The sequence below is a fragment of the Balaenoptera borealis genome (genome assembly GCF_965194805.1).
Source record: "Balaenoptera borealis genome assembly, chromosome: 14".
Lineage (NCBI taxonomy): Eukaryota > Metazoa > Chordata > Mammalia > Artiodactyla > Balaenopteridae > Balaenoptera > Balaenoptera borealis.
In genome coordinates this window covers 76,461,207-76,489,091 of record NC_138875.1, presented here as the reverse complement: position 1 = coordinate 76,489,091, position 27,885 = coordinate 76,461,207, and the positions used below count along the sequence as shown (strand labels likewise).

The window sequence follows — 27,885 nt, the reverse complement described above, 5'->3', positions numbered from 1 at the left end:
CAGATGCCATGTCATGAGGATACTCAAACATCCCTGTGGAGAGGAATTGAGGCCCCCTGCCAACAGCCAGCACCAAACGTGCCAGCTGTGTGATCCTCTAGCCCTTGTCGAGCCCTTATATGGCTGCAGCCCCAGCTGACATAAGACTACAACTGTGTCAGACCCACCCAGCCAAGCCACTCTCAAATATCTACCAACAAAAACTGCAAGAGGTAATAAGTAGTTTCTGTTGTTTAAGCCACTACGTTTGATATGATTTGTTCTGCAGCATCAGATAACTGGAAAAATCAGCCCAGCTGGAGGATAGAGACAGGGTGGCACAAAGCCCCAGCGATAGTGTCTGTGTTCATTTTCGATTGCTACATAACAAGTTATTACAAACTTAGGGGCTTTACACAACACACATTCATTATCTCACAGTTTCCATGTCAGAAGTCCAGGCACGGCTTAGCTGGGTCCTCTGCTCAGCATCTCACAAGGCTGCAATCAGTTGTCGGCTGGGTTGAGTTCTCATCTTGAGCCTTTCTGGGGAAGAATCAGCTTCCAGGCAAATTTGAGTTATTGGCAGAATTCATTTCCTGGCAGCCATGTGACCTAGGACCCCAGCTTTTTGTTGGCTATTAGCAGGAAGTCACCTCCATGTCTTGGAGGCAGCCTGCAATTCCTAACCAAGCAGACTTCTCCAACTTCATCCTGTGGGCCACTTCCTTCATCAAGTATACAAGGTGACTCTCAAGCTCCGGTCAAATGAGAAAGGGTCTTATATAACATGATGTAATCACAAGGGTGATGTTCCATCCCATTTGTCGTATTCTATAGGTTAGAAACACATCCCAGGTCCTGCACGCACTCAAGGCGAGGAGCTTACACAAAGGCATGAACACCAGGAGGGGAGGGCCATTGAGGATCACCTGAAAGCCCATCTGGCACAGCCTCCCTACAGGGGTCTTTCCAGCCTTGCTTGAATGCTCCCCGTGATGAAGACCTCACTCTCTCATTAGGAGTCTATGCCGTTCTGTTGGAAAGATCTTCCTTACAGTGTGCTAATATCCCTCAGCCTGATGTTTCTTCCCATTAATTGTAAAGGATACATTGGACTCCTGCATAATGAAGACCACCATCCTTCCCAAAGAGCCTTAGTTATAACCTCATCCAGCCACCTCCCCAGGTCCCTCTGGTTTTCTGTGGAAATGGATGCCTCAACTGCCCCTATTCTTCCTTCCTTCATCCCTTCTTTTCTTCCTTCATTCTCTTCTGATCGGCCCCTCCATTTATTTCCTGCCTTTACGAAGTAGCTCAGTGACCAAGACAGAGCACAGGTGAGATGCTGGGCCTCATACCCAGTGGAGACCCTTTCAAGGGCACATTCCCACAGCTCACAATCTGGTCATGGGTACGGTCAGCCATGGGTCAGACCTGAAGCCAATGCCTCTCACCCCACCACACAACTCGCTGGGATCAGAATGCACAGGAAATGCACGACTGCAGAAAGATAAGCAGGAATGGGGGTCCACAAGAGGTCTGCCGAGGACAACTGTCTCCATCTGCAGATGAGCAGAAGGCCTGCTAGAGGCTGCCGGCACCTCTGCAGACCCCCATCCTCTGCTCAGAAACACGCAGTTGACAAACAGTTCATCTAGTGTTTGAAAATGTCACTGATTGCTCTCAGTGGGGACACGCAAGCCTCCTGTGGATTTTCATGTTTTAATCCCAAAAGTAAACAGAGGGAAATGAGATGGTTTTTCAAACCAAAGCCTTTGCTCTCAAGGGAGAAAATGGGCTTGTCTGGGCCTCCTCTGGGCTGGAGAACACTGTGAGCATGGGGGCCTTGAGAATTCTCCTGTGACAGGACGGTGGCACCCTTGCCAAGGGCCTCTGGGCACAGGATTCCAGCTCCACGTCTTTAAGACCAGAGTCCAGTGTTGGGATCTCATTAAAAACCAAAGGTGGAGATCAAAGTGTTGCTTCCTTGGACAAGTGACTCAGAGCATTGTATCGAGTCCAGTAAATACCCAGAGGGCCTACTGTGTACCAACTTGAGCCCTCCTTGACCTGGCGGGGTTTAAGATTGGAATCCTGGACCTGTGGCTTATTAGCAGTGTGTACTAGGGCCCTGAGCCACTCTGAATGTCAGTTTCCAGATCTGTTAAGTGGGAATGATTTCATGTCTGTTTCCTGCCGGGACCTTCAGAGGCTACTCCTGACCCTCAGTAGCTGCATGAGGAGAGACCCCTGGCTTACTGGCTGAGACAGGGCGAAGAGGGCTGGCCCATCTCTGCTCTCATTCACATACCTAGGACAATGCTTCCTGGAGAATCATCAAAGGGCACCTGCCTCCTATTTCCCCAAACTGTCTAAGCCATGGTTTTCAAACTATTGTCTGTAGTTCCCTGGAGGGATCTCAAAGGGCTGCAGGTGAGTGGGTCGTAGAGGGACAGAGTGGGCAGGGAACCAGGCCCGCCATCCTCATTTCGGCCCAGATGGCAATGCTGGGTTCCCAACACTAGCAAAGCAAGGATGCCAGTTTAAAAACAAAGAGAGTGAGAGAAAAAAATTTTTTAAGAATTTAATATTTGATATTTAATAAAATCATGAGATATAGTTTATTACATTGGTGACCTCAATACTTCACCCTTCTAAGTATCCATGCCCTTTGCCATGTGACTTTGAAATTGATCTCACCAAAAGGTCAGGGTCTTTCTCCCTAACCCCTGAATCCTGCTTGGACTTATGGCCTACTTTGGCCAATAAAACACAGGGGAGAGATGTTGTGCCATCCGGGGCTAAGCCTGCAAAAGCCTTGTGTGTTTCTACTTACTCTCTTACTCTCTGTCATCACCATGACAAAAAGCTTAGGACCGCCTGTTGGAGGATGAGAGGCATGTGGATCAGAGCTGAGTCATTCCAGCCACAGCCATCCTAGATCAGACAACCCTTTGATACATGAGCAAGCCCAGCCAAGATCAGAAGAGCCACCAGCTGAGCCCAGGTCCCTGAGAATAAATCATCGTTTTTCTATCCCACTGAGTTTTAAGGTGGTTTGTTACACAGCAAAAGATAACTGATACGCTATCTACTGTGGCAACAAAAAAGTGAAGCTTGTTAAACTCCCTACATTTACTTTACAGTTTGGTATTATTTTAACTTACAGTTGCACCGTGGTATGTTTAATGCTTTCAGCCATGACAGGTCTTTATCCATCGCCACTCTTTACCTGTCTTATATATTTAGCTTCTGAATAAAATAGTATTCAAAGAAAGAACTTTGCTGCTAACAGAAGTCTAAAGATGACTGCAGTTGACCTGCTCATCTTCCAGAGGCTTGACACTCAGAAGAGGGAGGAGAATTGCTAAGAAATTCTCTTGTGTGGGGAGAATATGGTCAGAGGGTCGAGACACCAGCATTCTGGACGTGCTTCATCTGTGACCTGAATGTACTTGGTTAGGTGCATCTAGAGATGGTCAGAAGGAACTCTCCCAACAAACCAGCACCAGTGGCCTCTAACACAAAAGGAAATTAGTCCTGACTGCAGGTGGAAGCCCCTCACAGATGTTTCCCCCTAAAATACTGCAAAGGGCAGATTCCCAGCTCCTTCCTGCCTCCCACCTTGATTCTTCATTTCATGCACACAATAGTCACGTAATAAATACCCACCGGATGTCTCTATTAATATATTATAACTCCCAAAAGGAGTGGGATGATGGAAATGCTGTCAGGGCACGAAGGCTCTGAAGCATTAAACAGCGGTGGTGTGCAGAAAATGAATCCTTTTTCTTTCCTTTCTTCTTATCCCCTCCCTTCCCCCAGGATGCCGACCAAAGCAGGTGTCAGCAGGAAGTCTCTTTACAGCTCAGTGAATGAGACTTTAATGAATCCTGAAGGGGAGGCTGTGGAAGGAGGGGCATCCACACCACAGAACAGTTTACATAAGCCCTGCTGGTAAAAAGGCCCTTTTGGATGAAATTTACCCCTAACAGACTAAAGAGGGTGCCAAAAGGATGCTGTGGTTTCCCGACTCCCTTCAGAAAGCTAAGGGGATCTCGGGCTCCTGGTAATCTTTTAAGCCAGACTGAGTGCCATTCAGCTTTTCTAAAATCCCATGCTCTCTCTCCTATTTGGACTTTGCACATGCTGTTCCCTTACCTGGAACTCCTCTGTCTCTTCTCTATCTTGTACCTCCTTTACATGGTCTCAGCTTACACATTACTTCTTCCAGGAAGCTCTCCCATCATGACCCCAAAGTCTAGTTAGGTGCCCACCATTGTGCTCCCTTGGCCCCTGTGATTCTGCTATTATAGCTCCTTGCACTATAAAGTGTATTTGTTGGTGACTGACTATTTATTTGTTTGTAAACCCTTCTAGACATCCACTCAGAGTTTGGCTAACCTTGTATTCTTGGTGCTTAGCACAGCGCATGATATGTGTTTGTTAATGAAGGAAGGGAGGGAGGGAGGGAGGGAGAAAGGGAAGAGGAGAGGAGAGGAAGGAGAGGATGAAGGAGGGAGGGAAGGAGGATGGACATACACCCTACCTTTCAGCTTTCAGCATTCAGGAAGCCTGAAGCACTTGGGACCCTCTGAAGTCATGAACTTCTCTCTTGTGATGTTCATATTTATAATCGCACAACATCTCAGCATCTCTCCCTAGCATGTCTGAATGATATGCTCACAATATTCATAAAAAGACCAGAATTTTACCAGCCAACACAGAGACTGTAGAACACACACCGTACATATATGCATGCACACACACAATGTATACATACAAGGTATATATATATATATATATATATATATATATATATATATATATATATATATATATATATAAATACACACAAGGGTAAAGCAAGGTTGTGATCCACACCTTCCTCTGATTTTGGTGCTTTACGGTTTACAAAGCTTTCCCATGCATCTCATATGACCGTACCACCTCCCAGTGAAGGTGGAAGGGCAGGGTTAACATAACCACATTATGGCCAGGGCTCAAGGAGGTGAAGGGCAGTGCCCCAAGGCCAGACTGACATTGAGTCCCAGAGCAGGACTCAGACCTGGGTGTTCTGAGGCTAGACTCAGCGCTCTGGCTGTGGCTCTGTGAAAACTTCCCCATCAAGGGGAAGGTAAAAATGACCTCCCATAGTTTCCCAATGTGTACACACAACCAAAGCCCCATCTGCTTTGCAGCCTGACTGTTCATTTGTTGGACCCAGCATCCAATCTGTCATGCATATTTAGGAAATGAATCCAATTTAAAACAAAAGTTATGAGCAAAGATAGGACCTCTGAGTCAAAGGCATTTCACTGGGAAATCAGGCTGACCTTCCATGAGGTGACAGAGACCATGTGTACAGCACATAACTTCCCACAAGCTCTGTTCTGCTCATCAGCATCTTTGATTAATGATAGTAGTCATGTGAGTTAATATTTTCTTTATCTACAAACAGTGTTCCCAGGCAAACTGGTGCAGAAACAGAGGCACACGGTGGTTAATAAGCTTGCTGAACCCCACGAATTGCTAACAAAAATTAAACTGAGGGCTCCCCTAAGGAATATTTTCCAACCTTTTATCAAGATTTTTTTTTTTGAAATTTCCTATTTTTCTTTCTCAAGAGGGGTATGTGTTTTTTTTTAACAACTGGAATTTGTTTTTAGATATGTAAAACATGCTAGTTCCTTTTTGAACCATCTCTCTTTAGGGACAAGCCACTTTAATCAGAAAAGAGATAAAATTCAGTCTGTAGAAAAATAAAAGTATTACAAAATACTCACTGTTCTTTATCACTGAAGGAAGGCAAAGAAAGGAGAGAAAGAACAAAATGAATAAAGTTAGGGGAAAAAAATCTCTCAACAATGTAAACACTGTCTGGATGCCACAACCGCACAGTTCTGTTTAAATCACAGTGACCTACTTCCATTTGTTATCAGTCATTATTATCTTATTCCAGCACATCTAAAACAAGGCTGCAGCAACGTAGGGTTGTATGAGCCACAGCCTTGATTAAAGTGACCAATCAGTTCAGCTTATTAATTAACCAATCTGATCATTTATGTATTTGAATAATGTTTTCTGGCACTAAAAAGGAATCACTTAATGATAACAGGGCCACCATCATTCTTGGTTTCTGTTGTTTCAAACACTGGGGGATAAGGAGCACATTGAGGTAGGCAATGAGCCCTGAACCGTGACTGGATCATCCAAAAGCAGAACTCGCAGTGCCCCAGTTTGGGGAAGCAAGTCCTTCCATTCTAAAAAGGAGACCAGCCTCTCCACTTACTAGACATGCTACCATAGGCAGGTCACATCTCTTCTTTGTGCCTCAGTTTCCACCTCTGATCTCTGGCACTCTCAGGCTTGCAGACTTGAAAACTATAGAGAAGTATCAACTATCGGAGACCAGCATTTCTCCACGTGTATCAACAACATAAGACAGCTGAAGCCCTGTCCTACCGATGCAAGAAACATATACACTCACTTCTTTCAAACACAACCACAACTGTGTTCCAAACACCATCGTCAGATTCAAGGAGACTGAGAGAAATCACAAAGGCAGTAAAGTGTATCTGGCTAGCCAGCAGTTAATTAAGACTAGATTTCTTAATTTATTGGAGAAAGACATTTGAAGCGTCTGCATTAGCACATCATCACTGTTGCAGACTAGATAGCATGTGTGATGACTATAATTTACCCATTAGCATTTATTGGAAAATAATTTTAACATCTGAAGAAAATGCAGTAGCAATCAAGCCAGCTGGATGCATTCAGAATGCCAAGATGTTTCACAGGAGCCCAGAAGCACTTGAATGAAACTGCATCCAGACTGTTTGAATAATTCTAATTTAATTGTAAGGCAAATTGTTTGGCTTCATATCGACTAAAGTAAACTCTGATGGGTTTTAATTAACTGACATTTCTTAAATAAAATAAATATTTTACCCCATTCACCTTCAGGCAACTGTTTATCTTACAGAGACAATTTTTGGCTGATGGAATATTGTCTGCCAGGTAAGGCTGGCTTCAAGAGGACATCATGGGAAGGGCTCGGAAACTAGAAGTTTCCTTTCAAAAAGGAAACCAACAGAGATCAATAATGTCTTCAAAACTATAAAACTTGTAGAACTAGAGGAGGTTTTAGGTAGAAGTAGTAAATAGGGACTTTTGCTTCAAGAATATGAGTGCACTAAATATTCCAAAAGACCCTAGGATTGCTAGAAAATAAGGGAATTCTCCAACAACCCTCCCTACTTCGAAACAAATAAACAAAACAGACTTCATCACAATAAAAAACTTTTCCTCTTCAAGACTCTGTTACGAAAAAGAAAATGCAAGTCATAGACCAGGAAAAATACGTGCAAAATGTGTCTCCAGCAGAGGACTTTTATCTACAACACATGACAAAAAGCTTAGAAAACTTAATAACAAGAAGATAAAGGACCCAATTTTTAAATGGACAAAGTATTTGAACAGACACTTTAACAAAGAGGTTATACGAATGGCAAAATTACAAAAGAAGACATTCAACATCATTAGTCATTAGGGAAGTGCAAATTAAAATCACAAAACTAATACCACTATGCACACATTAGAATGGTTAAAATGGAAAAGACTAATCATATCAAGTGTTGGTGAGGAGGAAGAGAGATGGAACTCTTGTACACTTCTGGTGGAAATTTAAAGTGGTACAACCAATTTGGAAAACAGTTTGGCAGTTTTTTAAAAAGTTAAACATACACCTACTATCCATACCACTGAGACATTCTACTCCTAGGCATTTACTCAAGAGAAATGAAAGTATATGTTTATACAAATTTTATTTGTACTAGCCCAAAACTGGAAACAACCCAAATGTTCATCAATAGGTGAATGGATAAACAAATTGTGGTATATCCACACAATGAAATACTATTTAGCAATAAAAAGGAATAAACTATTGATATGAAAAACAATATGGATGGATCATGAGATAATTATGCCAAGTGAAAGAAGACATCTCTCAAAAAAGGAGTACATACTGAATGATTCCATTTATAGAAATTCCAAAAAATGCAAACTAATTTATAGTTACAGAAAGAAGATTAGTAATTACTTAGGGATGGGTGGGGAGAGGGAGGGGCAGAAAGGAGAGACTGCAAAGGGGAATGAGTGTGCGCATATGCGTAAAAATGATCAAACTGTACTGTTGGAGGTAAATCAATTATACCTTTATGAGGCAATTTTTTAAAAAAGAAAAAGAAAACCCAGCAAACTGAATCCAGAACAGGGAGCTGTGAGCAGTAAGCCAATGTAAATACCAGCATTATGTTCCAGAGGCTGACTCTGAGCTCCTAACAAGGTGAGGAAGCTGAATCTGAGACCCCCACTTTGAGCCAGGACCCTCTAAGGGAGCTCAGGTCACATCCTGGGTGAGCAGCACACCTGATTCCTGGCAGAAGCAAGTGCAAATCTCTCTGAAGAAAATATTCCCATGGTAGATCCCCAGGATTCTCACAGATTGAGCTCACAATAAAAAATTACCAAGCGTTTAAAAAACAAGACCTTTGAGTGAAAATCTGCAGGGATGATAAACAATAGACTTAGATTGTAAAGGTCTTCAGGCAGTGGTGTGCTGGTAAATGTTTAACAGTTGAACCTCTGGAGAAAAAGCCCCACTGTGGCTGATTTCGAGTACCTATATGATGTCACTAAATGCAGAACTGGGAGGAAACATGCAGTAGTGTACTATTATATAGTATTTCACCATACAGGTATCATAGGCACAAATAACATAGAGAATAACAAAACATAGTAAAATAATTAAGAAGTGATAGGGGCAGAACAGGAATAAAGATGCAGACATAGAGAATGGACTTGAGGACACGGGTAGGGGGAAGGGTAAGCTGGGACGAAATGAGAGAGTGGCATGGACATATACACACTACCAAATGTAAAATAGATAGCTAGTGGGAAGCAGCACAGGGAGATCAGCTCGGTGCTTCGTGACCACCCAGAGGGGTGGGATAGGGAGGATGGGAGGGAGACGCAAGAGGGAGGAGATATGGGGATATATGTATATGTATAGCTGATTCACTTTGTTATAAAGCAGAAACTAACACACCAGTGTAAAGCAATTATACTCCAATAAAGATGTTAAAAAAAATTAAGAAGTGATTAACGTTAAGTATTCACCACCTTTGTGTTTAATGTAATTTAATTGTAAAACTATACAACTTAATTTTTAATTCTGGCCATGTTTAACAACTGACTTGCAAAAATTCCTGAAAATTTAACATCAGCTCTAAGGAACCACCATGGTACAGATCCAGCACACCACTGATTCAGGTATAATAGTTACTGGAAAGAGTATGTGAAATTTCCCAATTTTTAAATGATCAGGCCAAAAAGAAAAAAGAAAAAACACATTTCTGCAAGTCAGAGTCAGCTGGTGGCCTGCCAGTTTGCAATCTCTGATCTAGTCCAACTTCCTTATTTAATTGATGACGAAACCAAGGCCCAAAGAAGGGAAAGAGATTCACCCAGAGTAGCTCAGATCTAGAACCAGAACCAAGTCTGATTCTAACCACCAGGTCAGTGCTGTTTCCATTCCACCAAGCCACCTCTCATTTAGGGCATGGAGCTCAGAATTTAATCTTGTTACTCCAACCTTGCAAAGAAGTAAAATCAGTGAAGTTTCCACAACAAACTCCCACTAGGTTCTTTTTCCTCCACCCCAGGGAGGGAAATTTCTTTCCTTGCTATTCCTCTCCTCCTTCAAGTGTAGATCAGGACCTCATTGCCCCAAAGCAAACAACTCCCAGGAACACCCAACGACTTACTTTGATTGCTGGGGTCGGTCACTGGGACACATCCAACGGCTAGAGCTGTTGCTGAACACGGTGTCAGTCATGGTAGAAGCCCAGTGCTCCTGGAAAACAACAGCCCAGAAAGGACATCATGCAAACAGTCATTCAATCACCCTTTATTTCTCAGGGCCCTGGTCTATGCCAAGCACTCTGGGGGATACAGAGAAGAAACCGAACTTCATCCAGCTTCTCCGCTTTCCAGATGGGGACTTTCAGGCCCCAAGAGGGAAACTGTCACAGCTCCCTCGTGGCAGAAATGGATCAGAGGGAAGAACTTCCTCCCTTTAATCCGTGTTCCTCCCATTCATTGTTGATGCAAGACCACATATCCAGGAGGGAGGGTCAGAGCTCTTAACTCCAATCCAGGGTCTTTCTACTAGAGGAAGTCATCTGACTCATGTACTAGTCAACTTGGACTTGGTCAGGTCAAAAAGAAAACAAACCCACGTCTTGAGAGTTTTGAGGTCCCAAATGCCAGAGTCATCCCTGGCTTGCTTTCTTTTTAATACTCTACACCCAAGCCATCAGAAAGTCATGTTGGCTTCACCGTCATAATAGATCCAGAATCTTCCCAATGTTCTGTGCCTAAATTGCTACTATGCTGATCCAAACCACTACTATCCCGGCCTGGCTTACTATAGGAGCCTCTTCACTGGTCTCTCTGCTTCTGCCCTTGGCCCACTTCAGTCCATGCTCTACACAGTGACCAGGGAGATCATCACAAACATAAATCACAGCTTGTGAAAACAGCACCATCACGGTTAATATCTCCCTGCTAAAATGTAAGCCTCTTGCAGAACTCTTTCTGTTTTGTTCTCTGCTTAATGTCCAATATCCAGCATAGTGCCTGGCACATAGAAGGCACTTAATAAATTTTTGTTGAATGCGTGAATGAGTCTCCATCAACACTAAGTTTAGCTGAACTCAGCCAAGCTTATGTCCTTTCTGAACTTCCCCTCCTTGCCCTTCCCTCATGTCTAAGCAAAGAATAAGGGGAAAGAGGGACTTCCCTGGTGGTCCCATGGTAAAGAATCCGCCTTGCAATGCAGGGGACGCGGGTTCAATCCCTGGTCAGCGAACTAAGATCCCACATGCCGTGGGGCAACTAAGCCCGTGTGCCACAACTACTGAGCTCATGCGCCTCAACTAGAGAACCTGCGTGCCGCAAACTACAGAGCCCATGCGCTCTGGAACCTGCGCGCCACAACTACAGAGCCCACGCGCCCTGGAGCCTGAGCACCACAACCAGAGAAGAGAAAACTCACGGCCACAGCTAGACCGAAGCCCGTGCACCACAATGAAGAGCCCGCGTGGCGCAACAAAAGATCCCGCATGCCGCAACTAAGACCCAACACAGCCAAAAAAAAAATAATAAGATAAATAAATAAATAATAAATAAATCTCTAAAAAGAATAAGGGGAAAGAGACCATGGAGATCACATTTAATTTATTTTTTAAAAAAGCCTTAGAAGGTAGGTCACTGTGTCCAGTGGGTTCTGATTTCCCTGAAGGTCTTGGTACAATACAGTCTTTTTTCCTAGGAAGCTGAATAGATGAGCAGTTGGGAGGTGAACAGGGAGAGAACTCTCTTTCCTATTCTACAGCCAGTGCAATTATTAAATCTTCGTGTGGGTGAAGCCGGGGATCGGGGGGCTGATGGTTGGACACAGGGAAGGAAAGGCCCCTTAGAGAAAAGCCATTTCATCTGCTCCCGGGTGGTTAACATAATCTTCCCAGATTAATATGACCATTTCATTGTTTCCACTTTGAAAACAGAAAGAAAGGAGAGATGACTCCTGTTGTGAAGGAAATCTGCTGAAAAGAACCTTAACATCTCATTATTGCCTGTGCAAAGAGCTGAATGAGGCTGTCCTGGGCCCCCTGGGGGCGTCCTCAGCTGCCCTTGGTCTGGACAGCCGAACGTTCATTTGATTACCTCGCCTCCTGCTTTGAGGCAGAGAGGCAGCACTGACCTTGGAGGATCCCAGGAGGTCGGGGTGGGGGAGAGCTGGGACAAGGAATACACTGTCCCCTCCCAGGAACTCTGATCTCCAAATTCTGTTGCCCTCAAGGCAGAACGTGGCTTGCCCACCCTCTCTTGCATTCAGCCAGGCATACCGGGAGCTCATTTCCTATTAAAATTCTGCCTGCAAAGTCCAAACTCACTGGCTGGCCGCCCCATGGAAACCACCCAGCTCTGTCCCTCCAGGCCAGAAGCCACCCTGGACAGCACTGGTTATTTCAGCTTTGCCACCCAGGCTTCTCAGAGTGTAATATCCCAGGATGGGCTCCTTGCCCCGGTCAAGTAGCCTGGGCCTGGAGAGGGAAGCCTGAGTAATCAAGGCTATTTGAACAACTGGAGTAACAGCCCAGAGAGGGAAGGTCATGTGTCCACATCTCAGCTAGGGGTGGAGATGCCCGTGGAGGTGAGTGGGTACAGCAGAAATTGTTGATGCCCCTTACAGGTGGGGCTCCCACCCCACCCCCAGCCTCTAGGAGTGTTAGCAACTAGGGGCTTATGGTAGCCCCACTTTACAGAGCATTGCCCTCAGCCAAAGAGAGCATCTGCCTTGCCCAGAGTTATCTAGGAGGCTACCCCCACCCCAGGGAGCAGCCCAGAGCCATGACTAACTGACAAGGGGACCCTCTTACACTGTTGGTAGGAATATAAATTGGTGCAGCCACTATGGAAAACAGTATGGAGGTTCCTCAAAAAACTAAAAATAGAGTTACCATATGATCTAGCAATTCTACTCCTGGGCATATATCCGGACAAAACTCTAATTTGAAAAGATACATACACCCAAGTGTTCACAGCAGCACTACTTACAATAGCCAAGACATGGAAACAGCCTAAATGTCCATTGACAGATGAATGGATAAAGAAGATGTGGTATATATATACAATGGAATATCACTCGGCCATAAGAAAGAATGAAATAATGCCATTTGCAGTATCATGGATGGACCTAGAGATTGTCATACTAAGCGAGTAAGTCAGAAAGAGAAATACCATATGATATCACTTATATGTGGAATCTAAAATATGACATAAATGAACATATCTAAGGAACAAAAATGGACTCACAGAGAACAGATTTGTGGTTGCCAAGGGGGAGAGGGGTGGGAGAGGGAAGTATTGAGAGTTTGGGATTAGCAGATGCAAACTATTATATATAGAATTGGATAAACAACAAGGTCCTACTGTACAGCACATGGAACTATATTCAATATCCTGTGATAAGCCATAATGGAAAAGAATATGAAAAAATATATATATATGTATAACTGAGTCACTTTACAGCAGAAATTAACACAACATTGCAAATCAACTATACTTCAATACAATTTTTTTAAAAAACCTGTCTCAGGTTCTGCTTCCAGAGAACTTGACTTCATGTGAAAGTAGAAGGGAGAATCTTAGGAAAGTGGGACTCTGGTCCCGGACCTCATTATGTCACCTCAGGCAAGCTGCTTAACCATTTCCAATCTGACAGAGCTGGATCCTAACATATCCCCTGCCTGCCTGCAAATAATACTCCATGAAGTCCAGCCAAGATCTCAAGTTTACGGGTGAGTTAACAGAAACGGAGGAAGTCCAATGGCGAGCCCCTGACATTTTCAGATCATCCCATCTTTCTCACTGCCCACTACAGAGACAGCATCACCATGACGGACAGGAAGCCAGGGAGGACCAGCAGAGGGAAACCACCCATTGATCTCAGGAGCAGAGGTAGACGTGTGTGTGTCAGATGAATGTGTGTTCCAGCCCTAGGACCGCAGCAGAATCTTGGGGTCATTGAGATGATGAGTTTAGGCACCTCCACACTCCCTGATGCACAGTAAGCACTTGTAGAATGGTAATTCCCTTTTCCTACTTCTCCTAGATCATAGTTTATCTGACAGTAAGGACTAACATTTCTTGGGCATCTACTATGTGCCAAATTCCATAGCTTCATTAAATAATGAAGCTTTTATCCTTACAGTCCTTAAGCCTTTATCCTTATAGTCTTACTCCTAGGTAAGTGGTGTTATCCTCATTTTACAGGTGAGAAAGCTGAGACCCAGAGTGGTTAAGCCACCTGCTCAAAATCACACAGCTACCAAGTAGCAGAGCCAGTCCTTGAACTCTGTCTCCAAAGCCCAGGTGCTTATGCACTACTGTGTTCACACCTGTAGGACACTCCTCCCTGGACTTCAGATTGTTGGGTTCTGACGAGTGTTTGATGGCCATTGGCCCCTGGCTGCATTCCCACCTCAGCCTCAGCAACGAACAGAGACCTGCCCACCCAGACCCCTGCCTGGAGACTCTCAGAGATCACATGCTTCGGCTCCACCAGGGTAGAAGCACTGGCTTAAATCTAGTGCTGCAGCTGCAAGTTCAGAAAGCATAAAATAATTGCCTCCCCTGGAAGCCAGAGGCTCAGGTCTTTCCTGGGCAAAGGGTCCCCCACAGCCCGGCTGTGAGCCCCAAGGAACTGTCTGCTTTTAGGAATGAAAGCAACAACAGCAACAATCGCTAGTTCAAATATCAAGGGCTTGGTACCTGCTAAGTGCCTTTCAGGTTTTATCTCATTTAATCCTCACAATAGCCTTAGAAGGTAGATGTTCTTCTTATTCCATTTCACAAATGAGTAACTGAGTCACAGAGAGTTTAAGTGGGCTTCCCAATGACCTGCTTTAGTCAATGAAGCAATCTAAATGCCGAATAACAAGCACTGGCTAGCTGGATGTTGGTGCATCTGTACGGTGGAGGACTGCACAGCTGTAAAGGATAATGAGAGGGCTTCTCTGGTGGCGCAATGGTTGAGAATCTGCCTGCCAATGCAGGGGACACGGGTTCGAGCCCTGGTCTGGGAAGGTCCCACATGCCGCGGAGCAACTGGGCCTGTGAGCCACAACTACTGAGCCTGCGCGCCTGGAGCTTGTACTCCACAACAAGAGAGGCCGTGACAGTGAGAGGCCCGCGCACCGCGTTGAAGAGTGGCCCCCGCTTGCCGCAACTAGAGAAAGCCCTCGCACAGAAACGAAGACCCAACACAGCCAAAAATAAAATAAAATAAATAAATAAATTAAAAAAAAAAAAGAATAATGAGATTCTTTATGACGGATATGGATTGATCACCAAGATTAATTGTCTAGTGGAAAAGCCAAGATGTAGAAAAATATTCCAGAACAACACCATCTGTGTGCACAAGGGCAAGTAGGATATGTGCATGTGATTTTGGGTTGTATTTGCATAAAGTATCTCTGCAAAGAACACACGAGAAATGGACAACATTGTTTGCCTCTATGCAGGGAAACTGGGAGGCTGGGACTGAGATGGGAAGAATTTTCACATGATACCCCTTTGTATTTGCAACCATGTGGATATGTTGGCTATTCAAAAATAAATGACTTATTTAAAAGATAAATAATAAAGTGCTTCAATGGCTGTCCATTGCATATAAGATTTAAGACTCTCTCCGTGACCTCAAACAGCTGTCATGACCCTCTGCCCACTACTCTTGTATATCTCGGACCATGTTCCAGACACACTGTCTTTTCCAGCTGCCAGGCTTTTGCCTCTGCTGTTTCTCTGCCTTGATAGCATCTTCCTCTCACTCTCTCATGGCTGGTTTCTGCTCACGCTCTGCTGATCTCTGCTCAAACATCACCTCCTCCAAGAAGCCTTCCCTGACTACACTCTCTAAGTCACCTCCTCTTACCCCTTACTTACTCTCACTGCATCCTGTTTGTTCCCTTTATAATAGTTATTGTGATGTGCGATTATTATTATTTTTTACTTATTCGTTGTTTGTCTCCCCACCTATTCTGTAAGGTCCATGAGAGCAGGGCCCGGGTCTGTATTTGTTCAACAGTTGTAACTCCAGTGCATGCAGGGCTAGCTTCATGGGCCTGCGACCTATACAGGTGCACAGGGCACCATGCATAGAAGGACCCTGAGCTTAGAAGGACCCTGTACTTAGATAGGCCCACACTTGGCTTAATGCTCTGCTGTCATCATCTTGAAATTCTTTATAATATTTGAACAAGGGGCCCTGCATTTTTCACTTTGCAGCCAGTCCTGAGTGTGGTATATAGTAGATGCTCAATAAATCTTCACACAAGTCACAGAGCTCCATGAGTGCAGTGGGCACTCAATAAATCTGCATGTGAGTGACAGAGCCAGGCCTTGTTCCAGATCTGCCCACCTCCACAGCTTGGTACTAATCTTTATGTCACCTGCATCTTAAAATAACACGAAGACCCTGTCCCAAGCCCAGAAAAGCCAGATTCCAGAACCCTGCCTTTCTGCCTCTACATTTTGTTCTACCTACTTCTCCCCTGACTCCCTTTAGCACAGTTTGTTAAGGAAGGGTGCCTCCATCCCCCAGAACCTCCAAGGTCTTCTGCTGGTTTTAGTTGAACTGAAAAAACAACCCTCAAAGTCCATTTAGCTTCAGAGCCACAGCAGGTGTCTAAGCGTGACACGGTGGGCCTGGGCTGGGCTGGCAGGGGCCATACGCGGCACTTCAGGGCGCTGCAGGGAACCAGTGTGAGCTGCAGCTGTCTGCGTAGAGTTCAATGCCACAGCCAGCCTCCCAGCCCCACAGTGTTGGAATTAAACCAGATGCTTCGCGGCAGAACCTGCAGCCACCAGCTCAGATGGTGCCCAGTCAGTTCCGTCTCTCTGTCTTTTTTCCTGCCCCTTCCCTCTTCTCCTGAGTCCAGCCTATCTCTGCCCAATTAAGAACCTGGAAAAAAATCACCTGGAATGTCTGACGGCGTGGGAAATGCAGCTTACACCAAGGGCTCCAAACAGGGGTGGAGTGGGGTTGGGGGCCCTCCACCAACAGCATCCAGGCTGAAACTACGTTTTTGTTTGGCCCATGCAGTATTTTTTAAAAGGAAAATTAAGCCAATATTTTAAAAGCACAGGATTTAATTAAAAATACAGTTTACCAGCTTCTCTTGAGAAATGGGAAGAATAAAAAAAAATTTATAGAACATCTATTACTATGTGCCAGACACTGTTCTAGGCACTGGGGATACAGCATTAAAACAAATAAAAAAGGAAAATCATTGTCCTCATGGAGCTAACCTTCTAGTGGGGAAACAGTAAGTCAAATGTAAAGCATGCTGGCTGGTGATGAGTGCTTTAGAGAAAAACAGGGAAGGAGGATCGGTGATTGAGAGGGAAGTTTGATTTTAAGTAGGTGGTCAAGGAATTCCCTGGTGGTCCAGTGGTTAGGACTTGGTGCTTTCACTGCCAGGGGGCCAGGTTCAATCCCTGGCTGGGGAACTAAGATCCTGTAAGCTGCGAGGCTTGGCAAACACAAAACAAAACAAAACAAACAAACAAAAAAGCTGGTCGTGGTCAGATGGGGGCTCACCGAGAAATGATATTTGAGCAAAGACCTGACTGAAGCGGGTAATGGACTGAGCCACATGGATAGCTGAGGCAGAGCATTCTAAGTTGGAGGGGAAAGCAAGTGCAAAGGTTCCGGGATGAGTATGTGCTTGGTTAGTTGGAGAAATGACAAGGAGTGCAGAGTGGCTGGAGTAGAGTGAGCAAGGGGGAGGTAAGTGGGAGCCGAAGCAGCAGTGGGGGTGGTAAGGGACATCAGATCATTAGGACCATTTAAGCTTCTACTCTGAGTGATGTAGGAGCCACAGAAGGGCTTTGAGAAGTGAACTGAATATATTCTATTCTGCCTCAACCATGCATCCAGGTTTGACCATTTGCCAGGCACTAAGGGCTCCTATAGACATTTGCCATGGCAAGAACACTTGGTTCAGCAAAGAGAAAGATGGTGGTCTCCTGCCTTGCCTACTACTGACAGAGCTGAGTGCCCCTCCACACGCCTGCAAGCCTTGCCATTCCACCCTCCTCTCTCAGAGCCCCAGCATCCCTTACAGGTCCAGCTACATCCAGAGGGTGCAGGCTGCTGCTGGTTTCTCTTTGCTCCTAGAGCCAGATGGGACATCCCCAGCCTCCCCTGAACTGGGCCAAAGCTAGAATGACTAGGCCTGACTCCTTCCATGCTGAGCTGGCTGGCATCCAAGACAAGGACAGAGACAGGCCTGAGAGATGCTCGAGATGAAGGCACCTCTGTGCTCCTGGCCTTGAAACAGAGCAAATTTACTGTCACCTCCCTATGGGTCTCCCATCACCATATAGCAGTAACAGATGGTTCCTGCCATGAGCCTTCAAGAAATCCCATAGGACAGTCCCCATTTTATGGGTTTTTAAGGCAGGCACAGAGCTCATCCCACACTGCTCTGCAACTTTGGCAGTTTACAGAGGCCACGTTTGTGGGGGGGCCCCATCATAAACTAGCCAGGCCCAGCCAACATACAAGTTGACCACAGATGTGAACAAGCCTAGCCTAGACCAGAAGAACTGCCCAGCTGAACTCAACCCAGTCACTGACTTAAACAATCTTGAGATAAATAAATGGCTGATGAGACTTCCCTGGCAGTCTAGTGGTTAAGACTTCGCCTTCCAATGCAGGGGGTGCAGGTTTGATCCCTGGTCAGGGAGCTAAGATCCCACATGCCTTGTAGCCAAAAAAACCAAAACATAAAACAGAAGCAATGTTGTAACAAATTCAATAAAGACTTTAAAAATGGTCCACATCAAAAAAAACCACAAAACGCTGTTGTTCTAACCCACTAATCTGAGGGGTGCTTTGTTTGTTATGCAGCAAAAGCTGGCTGATAGTACAGCCCATTGTTGTAGAACAATTGCCGGCCTTGGACCCAGAGTCCTGGGATCCAACCTTAGCTCCACTACTCATTTCCTGGCACATCACTTAGTCATTCTGGGCCTCAGTTTTTGCATCTGTAAAATGAGGACATAAAAATTCCCATCTTTGTCACGCCAACTTCGAAGGGTTGTTGGGAAGAGCTGAAGGGTTAACACATGTGCAGGGGCCTGGTAATATAAAATGCTTTTTAAGTAGTAGGCAAGGAGGTCACTGTTAGTGTTATTTGAGGGTGGGGCTGGGGAGGAAAACAAATGTCTAAATTCCAGGTGTTTGTTTAGGCCTGAGTGAGACAATGCAGTGGACATCTGGGGTAGATATTTCTTGTTTTTTGCCTGTCTAGCACTTAATCCCTTCTTTTTTTGAGTAACAGACCCCCAATTTTCCTTTGGGAAACCATCCCTCTCTCAGTATCAATCTGTGTGGCTCAGATGAGGGGGCACCCAAACCTGGTCCCTAGAGGTGGGCCAATGATCCATCTCTGATCAATCAGTGTATGATGCCCCATGGGTTCAGGGATAGGCACATGTCCCAGGCTGGACCAATGAAGGCATGCCCTAAGATTTTTGCTGGAACTATATGGAAAGAAGCACTCTTTTTCCACTGGGATTGCTAAACTGGTAGAACAGAAGCCTGAAGCTGCTACTGGTCACTTTTGCCACCAAATGGCAAAGGTCTGTGAAGGGGTGAAAGTAGAGCTGAGAGATCGAGAGGGACTGATTCCTGACGACACTGCTGGAATGCTGGATTGAGCCACACCTGAATCAATCCTGGTCTTTTTGGCTACCATATGTTGAACATATGAGCCAATATGTTCCTATTTTTTCTCCTGAAGTCAACTTTGAATTGAATTTCTGCCATTGCAATGCTCCTAAGCTCTATGTGTCTTCATAGACCAGCTACCTTGAAGCGAACAGGAATCTCAAAGGTAACCAGAATTGGCTGAGGTATGGAAAAAAAACACACCTGCCTTCAGCCACCCTCAGAATCCCTGCCTCCTTTACCTCAGAGACACTGCCACCGAAGCTGAGGTGGTGCAGGAGGACAAGAAACATTTGTAAAGCATCCTCACCAAGGTCTGCTGAGATCCTGCACTGACAATTAAAATTCAGTGAAAATAAACAGCACTAATTAAAAGCAAAACTAAGTACTTAATAAGACAAATGAGGTGGCAGTATTAAAAGTTGGGATGAGAGAGCTGGTATTAATTAAAAACAAAGAATAATTTCTTCCCTCCTCTAAAAAGACTGTATTGTGAGTGTGTGCGTGTGCGTGTGTGTGTGTGTGTGTGTAGAAAAGGTTTAGATTTATTAATGTACAAAATGCCATGGGAGCAGACAGATTATGGGATTGGCTCTGCCTGGGGGTGGGTCTTCCCAAAAGGGGGAAAATTGGGGCTGGTCCCTGAAGGATGAGCTGGGGTGTGCAAGACATGGAGGATGGAGGAAAGGATGAGGGAACTGAGTGAGCAAAGGCTCAGAGGCTTCAATGGATGTGGAATATTTAGGGAATGGAGAAATTCATGAGGATGGAGCCTGGGGTGATTGCAGGGTTGAGAAGAGGGGAACACAGGACAGAAAAGAGTGGATGGGTCCCAGCGATGAACCCCTGTTTCTGTGGGTTTCAACAATGATCGTGCATAGTGTCTCCAGCACTCTCCACCCAGACAACCCCTGCTTCCCCATTTAAAGATCCAGAGGCTAAGACAACATATTCTTAGCAGACAGTTCAGCAAGGCAACTTAGGGTATGGATTTGGGGGCCAAGTCCATTCTGCCATTTATGAGCCCAACAAGTGAATTTACCTTCCTGAGCCTCAGTTTCCTCATCTGTAGAGTGGGGAAAATAATAGGACCTATCTCAAAAGAGAACTGTGAGGATTAAATGAGATGATATATGTGAAGTCCTTGGTCTGGGGCCAAGTGGAAGCTACTATTAATTTATGTTATTATTAATAATAATCTCAGGTATGTTTTCTTAAAGAGATGGGAACCGAACTTCGGCACTAGAGGGAAATGTTTCAGGATTCTTGAAGCCAGATTAAGTACATGAAGCATGATAATGATGAATGACAGAAATAAAAACAACAACAAAACATATTCTGTTATTATGATAATGACAATATAATTGTACTAAAGCAAGGGTCATTTGATAGTGCTATGGTTGTCACTAATGCTGATAACTAAATATTTCTGGCTTTCCACCATGTAATAGGATTGCCTGTCCCTCTCCATGGAAAGCTGGGAGTGGTCACATGACCTGTTTGGCCAATAAAAGTTTCCAGGTGGAAATTCTAAAGCTGGTGCCCACTTTAGCACTTCCCCTTTTTCCTGTCTTGACAATCATGGATGAATGAAGATGGAGCTCCATCCCCCCTCAGTCTGGGTCCCTGTGTGAGGACAAATGCAGAGCAGACACCCCCTGCTAACCCACCATATCCAGGGAGCATGAGTGAGAAACAAATCTCTGTTGTTTCAGTCCCTGAAACTTCAAGGATTGTTTGTTACCACAGCACAACCTAACCCATCCTGTCTGTGCTCACTAGGGGCCAGAAACTGCACTAAGTGTTTCATGTGAAACATCTTGTTGGATCTTCATAACCATCCTAGAAAATAGGACCTTTCATTACCCAGTTTTACAGATCAGGAAACTGAAGCCCAGAGAGGTAAGGTCATTTGTCCAAGGACACACAGCGAGTAAGTCACAGCAGTGCATGCATTCGAAATGAGTCCACAGTGGAAAACACATGACACACACTGAAGGCAAGGCAGAGGATCTAGAATTGATCTTCCTGGGGAGAATGTCTCTTGCTGGACAGGGGTACCCTCAACATTTCCTTCTTCCCCTGGGTTATGAGTCCCTCCGAGCCCTGAGTCTACAGACCCAAATACTGAACAACAAAACGCAAAGGCAGACACTGTTAACAGAACACTTTTCAGGGCTCCCTGCACAGTCCAGCCAATTACCTGATTACTTGATAAAGTGGAAGCTTGCTTTTGTTGTGTTGCTTATCGAGCTTATCTCTGCTCCAACCACATTGTGGTGAGTAAGGAGAAGAGGAAAAGCTCAGGTTTATTTCTGCACTTGAGCACGCATGCACAGACACACACGGCTCCAAACAAGAAAATGTGATTAGGCAGGTCTGAGTATTAAAACAAGTCATTTAGCTTAATGGCCTCCAGCTGCCACGCAGGGTCAAGTTGCAGTGACACTCATTCTGATTAAAACTCAGTTGGAACTGACTTATCTGCAGCCCTAACTCTCCTCATGCCACAGAGACCACAGGTGTCACCCTGATCCCTCCTCTGCCTCAGGGATGAAATACTCAGAGTAAAGAGGGGCATTTACCCCTTAAAAAAACAGCATCCTCTCATCTGAGGAGCATTTTCACAAATCACAGATGGGAGACGTAGCATTCCCATTTTACAGATAAGGAAACTGAGGCCCTGGCTTGCCAAGGTCACTTGGTAGCAGGTGGAATATCCAAAGATATTCCTGGACCTGGGTCTTATATAAATGAGCCTTCGGACCACGCTGCTATCTTTCTTTTTTTAAACATCTTTATTGGAGTATAATTGCTTTACAATGATGTGTTAGTTTCTGCTGTATAACAAAGTGAATCAGCTATACGTATACATATACCCCCATATCCCCTCCCTCTTGCAGGTGGGAGGGAGACACCTGCTATCTTGACTGTTGGTGCAAATAATATAATATTTGGTTAAGCATATTAATTTGCTGGTTTTATATGGCAAATATGGTTTTAAAAAGTGGCATCATCGTGCCAAACTAATGATAAAAATAGCTTTGCTGGGTATTTTCCATTCACTCTCCAGATCTATTCACCCTTCCGCCCTAGTCTGTGCCCTGGGAGGTTGGCCTGTGTGGACAGCATCAGTGGTTCCCTTACCCTCTGGTTTCTGGTTGGATTTGTCTAATTGGAGGGATTGCTGATGATTGGAGGGAGGAAAGAGCAAGAGGCTGGGGTACTTCCTCCCTGGACCCCTCGTGGTGGTCACCACGGGCTGGCTGTGGCCCTACACTAAAGGTGGTAACTCTCGTCAGGAGGACCTCTTCATATAACCCTTTCTCTTCTGGGTCCATAACTGCTCCTTCTCCTGCCTCTCCAGGCCTGGAGATGGTGATGGCTTCCTTTGATGGATGCTGGGGTGTTTCAGCACCCTGGTTTCCCTTGACCTTGTTGACTCATTCACATGACTATAAACAGTCGCTTAATTAAACTCTCTTCATTTATTCCTTTGGGTATGTGATCAATTTCTGAGTGCCTTCTATATACCAGGCACTGTTCTGGGTACTGAATCACCTAATCCTCCCAATGATCTAATAAACAATGACTATTCCCTTTTCACAGGTGATACACCTGGAGTACAGAGAGGTTGGGTAGCTACTCCCAGGTCACACAGCTAGTAAATGATGGGGCCACATTTAGAATCCTGGCAGTGTGGTTCCAGAGCCTGTGCTCTTGACCAACTCACTCTCCTGCCCTGAGGGTCTATCATTAGCAAAGGCGGGGTAGCACAGAAATTAACATCACAAGCCTTCAGTTGCGCAATTTCCATATACCACCTCATTTCATCCTCAACACCAGCCTATGAGGTTATTTCCACTCCTGAGACTCAGAAGGGTACCTTAATATGCCCAATGTCCCAGCCAGGAATGGTGGAGCCAACCAGGGTATAAATCCCAGTGTATCTCCCCTTAATACCAACACTCTTGACCACTACTCTGGACAGCCACTCATATAACACAGCTGCCTGGCCAGACCCGGCACCAAAAGGTAAAAGGTACAGTAAGAGAAAGTCTGGCTTAAGGTAAAGAACAGCTCTCTAATCATCAGAGGTATCAAAAGGAGGATATGCTACTTTGAGAAGTAATGGATTTCCATTCACTGGAGGTAATCAAGCACAAACAGAAAAACTACTCATTGGGGCTGTTGTAAAAAGGGCAATATGCTTTTCTCAGATGGCCTCTTTCTGCATTTGGAAAGGAATGGTTCAAGCTCACAGACTCTCCTCTCATATGCAGGCAAAGCTCCTCATCTTTGACTTGGTCTGGCTCTCTTATCAAGCAAGCAGAGCCAGTTTCTGGTTACAAGACAGAAAGAATAAGTACTCTGGCCTTAGATGCTCCCTGTCCTGGGAAAATGCATATTTCACTTCATCCTTGGAAGAAGAGGCAATTAGAGCCCAGGGAAGAGCTTTACTTGTCTTCTCAACTCAACACACACACACACACACACACACACACACACCCCTGCTTCAGCCCCATTCCTACCCACCCACACCGCACACCTACACTCGCCCATTCCCACTGACAGCATGTTCTCATGCCCTTATTCCCACCTACACTCACACTACACGTCCACACGCCGGCCGCCACACACTCCACATGCTCCTGCTCACCTCTCCCCCACACCCCCAGCACCATCCCACCCACAACACACCCACATCTACGCCAGTCAGTCCCATACCCACTGCACCCACACCCCAAGCACCTTCACTTCCAAAACACACACACACACACACACACGCACACCACCCTCACTTTCACCCATGGTACAAATGTCATGACAGAATCTTCCGTCAAGAGCTCAGGCTTTGGAGTCACATACACCTGGATTCAACCCCCAGCTAAACTCAAGCTGGGTGAGCCTGGGCAAAATACTTAACATTTCAGAGCGTCGATTTTCTTGTCTGTAAAATGGGGGCTGTAACAGCAGCTACTTCATAGGGTTGTTGAGAGGCTGGAGTGGAAAATACAGTAGCAGAGAGTATCAAGGCTAGTTCTGGTGCAAGGCAAACCCTCACTAGGTGTCACCCAGGGGCTCTTGCAGAACCCTACCCTCCAAAATAACATAGGTTTACTGGGTCTCTGGCCAGGAAGGATACTTCTTGCCTCATACAGTCCAGCCATAGCTACTTCCCTGGGATGTGGATTCTAAGAAATCTGAGACCACATCAGAAAGTTCCCATGAACAATAAATCTTGAAGACTTGGTTCCATCTCTTCCTCTCTCCCGCCCAGGCCCTCCTGACACCAGGTGGGGGGAAGCAGCAGAAAAATGAATCTTGGTCAGTGTTGGCTGGAGAACATGAATGAACCTCAAAGTTCCTGTTCCTCTCCCTATGTCCCCATGAAAACAGCCATCAGAACATTAAGTATGGATGGAGCACTCTGCAATTTACAAAGCCCTTGGTCTTCACAATGACCAGGCAGGTGGGCGCTATGACCCTCATCACTGGAGGCAGGGGAGTGCAGAGGTTGAAAAGTGCTGAGCGGCCAGAGTTCAAATTACAGCTCTGCCTCTTTCTAGCTGTAGGATGTTAGGACAATTACTAAACCTCTCTGTGCCTCAGTTTCCTCATATGAAAAACTTCATAATAATAGTGATAATAGTATCTACTTCATAGGGATGTTAAAGGATTAAATGAGTTAATATTTGTAAAGTGCTTAGAACAGTGTCTGGTACATGGTCAGAATTAAATAGAGAGAAGTACGTTACCCTTGTCACATCTCCAGGATATAAAGGCTGAGAATAACAGCTATAATGGCATTTACCATCTACTGTGTGCCAGGCACCACACTAAGTGATTTACATACATTGGCTCATACAACACTTGCAAAGAGACACCACTGAGTCCATTTTACAGATAGAAAAATTGACGTTTATAAAGGTTAACTGGCTTTCCCCAAGACTGAATCAGAACCAGTAAGAAGTAGGGCTTCTTTAAACACAGTCCTGATTGACTCTAAATCACCCCCTACCGTCTTCTTCCTCCTCCCCATCCTTCTTCACTGAGCCCTTAATAAATATAGAACCTTCATGCTGTTTCAGGCACAGTGCTAAGTGCTTTCCACATGTTGGTACCTAACACAGTATTACCTAACTTAATCCTCAGCTCAATCATTAGCCCCATTTTATACCAGGAAACTGAAGCAGAGAGAGGTTAGGTATTAGCCCAAAGTCACAAACAATGAGCCAGTATTCAAATCCCAGATGTCAGAGATATACATACACCATACATGTATTACACCACACACGTATACACCCTACCTTAAGCTACACCAGATAAGCCACTGCTCATTCCCTGACTTAAGATCTTCTCAAGAGACATTATATCAAAACTACATCTGAAGCTGGTCTAGTTTCTCTTCTCAATCTAGTAAGTGAAACATCTATATTGCACTAGGGGCAGACATGGACACACACACCCTCTCAACATCCAACTTTCCAGGAATCATTTTTTTAATAGTCAGGAACTTGCATGAGCTGGCAAAAGGATATGAAGCCAGCAGCAAAAATGTAAAATGTTGGCAATGATTCTATCTGTACTGGGGCAGCACGGTAGCCTTTTGAAATGATGTCCTCAATGAACATGCCTCCACATTGTGTAGTCCCTCCCACATTAACTCTGGGTTTAGCATATGACTTTCTTTCACCAATGGGAAGTCAATCAATATGACACAAACAGAGGCTTGATAAGTGCTTGCCTACTGGGACTTATCCTCTGGAGTGTTCCTACCACCATGTTAGAAATCCAGTCTACTTACATGGAAGAAAACTAAGGCTCCCAGCTAAGAGCCCAGATAATCAACAGACAGGTGAGTGAGACCATCTTGTACTATACAGCTATCAAGCCTCCAGATGACTGTAGCCACATGAGTGACCCCAGGCAAGACCTACAGAAGTACCACCAAACTGATTCTAGCCCAAATTGCAGAATTACAAGTAAATAAATGGTTGTGTGTTAATCCACTAACTTTGGGACTGATTTGTTTTGCAGCAATAACTAATTGATACTGGTAGTGTGCCGTATCTTCTGCTTGCCCCTCCACATCTACTACCCACCCTTTTCTATTCTGTGGAAGGCTGGCTTGTATATATTACTTCAATCAACTCCCTTGTCCTCTGGCTTCCATTCTGATTTTTCCCATGGAGAGCACTAGGGGAGACTGGATGGAGGTAGGAGAGTGAGGTCAGGGCTCCCTTTCTGCAGTGTTGTCATGGGCTGGCTGCCTCCCTTGACAAAGGTCACATCTCTGGTCAGAAGGCCCTGTCCTATAACTACATCTCCAGCTCTCACATGATTCTGGTAATTCTATTTATCTCCCCCTTCAGAACTAGGGGTGGTAACAGCTCCCCATTATTGTTAGCCCCAGGGTACTTCACTAACCATGGTTGGTTTTCCTTAATCCTGCTCATGTTTTGTTCCTCTTAAAAACTGTCCTCAAATTACACAGTTTGAATTGCCATCTGTTTCCTGCTGGGATCCTGATTGACACAGGCAGTGTCAACAGCACATATTTTTCATGGAGACAGAAAACAACAGCAGCAACAAACTAGAAGCCCTCATTCCTCAGAAAAGTTGGGGAGATGTCAGCAGAGATTCGGCCAAAGCTATGGTTCAAGACCATAGACAGCAGCACATGTACTTTACTCCCCCTGTTTTAGTAAATATATGGAAGTGTGTGTGTGTGTGTGTGTGTGTGTCTCTCTCTCTCTCTCTCTCTCTCTCTGTGTGTGTGTGTGTGTGTGTGTGTGTGTAGGGATGAAACCAGTAATTGATGCACTTCCTAAAAGTTGGGGTCCACCATCCCCTTATGATGTGACTCACACTTTTCTCCCTGAGGTTCATGCAGCAGAAGCTACCAGGATCGTATGGTGTTGAGAAGCCGTTTTCATTCCCTGAAATGTTTGTGCTCCTCCACTTAACACCTCAAATCCCAGTTCAACCCTCACCGTCCCATAATGCCTTCTACAGTCACCTGAGCCCTCTCTTCTCTGAAATTTTAATGTATTTGGAATTCAGAAACTCAGGGCTTAGCCTCCCATAGTTCACAGAAATCATCATCCACAAGACTGAAAATTCCATGGAGGAATGGAACTTCTCCTGTTATCAACACTCCAATTTTCTTTTAGTGAACCACCCTTTTCCTATCTTACCCATGGGGTTCTGATGGGGCTCAACCTCAACTACCAGCTAAGGGGCAAGTCACATGACCCTGGTATGGGCAATCAGCATATTCCCCTCTTCTGGTTCAAAGTTGTATTAGTTACCCAATACAAGACAATTAGACTCAATTCTGCAACTTTTGTTGGAATATCTTAGGAAGGAGATTCTCTGTTTTTTTCCTTACTGGGCTGAAGATGGGAAAATACAAACTTGGACTTGGTGAGGTTCAACCAGGTGGAGAAAGCCTGCCTGATAGTGAGGCTAACCCAAAGGAAAGCAGAATTAAGAGATGGTTAGAACTCAGTCCTAGAGCCACGGGATCCAGT

General features: G+C 45.0%; 1 protein-coding gene and 1 pseudogene across 6 annotated transcripts in view; one reads left to right on the top strand and one right to left on the bottom strand.

Annotated features, from left to right (window-relative positions):
* The window catches only part of LOC309610631 (ATP synthase F(0) complex subunit C1, mitochondrial pseudogene), a 218,161-nt pseudogene that overhangs the window by 60,288 nt on the left and 129,988 nt on the right, over nucleotides 1–27,885 (top strand). The gene's annotated exons all lie outside the window — the stretch shown is intronic.
* The window catches only part of RPH3A (rabphilin 3A), a 100,086-nt gene that overhangs the window by 56,911 nt on the left and 15,290 nt on the right, over nucleotides 1–27,885 (bottom strand). The window contains exons 2-3 of one of the 5 annotated variants that reach the window (XM_082353677.1): nucleotides 9,810–9,898; nucleotides 5,769–5,780 (exon numbers count right to left, since the gene is read on the bottom strand). The exons of 1 other annotated variant lie outside the window; for it this stretch is intronic. In XM_082353677.1, coding sequence (XP_082209803.1) covers nucleotides 5,769–5,780; nucleotides 9,810–9,898 — 101 coding nt within the window. Of the gene's footprint in view, nucleotides 1–404; nucleotides 4,436–5,768; nucleotides 9,789–9,809; nucleotides 9,899–27,885 lie in introns of those variants that run through there. 3 more of the 5 variants (XM_082353673.1, XM_082353674.1, XM_082353675.1) reach the window with 3 other exon arrangements.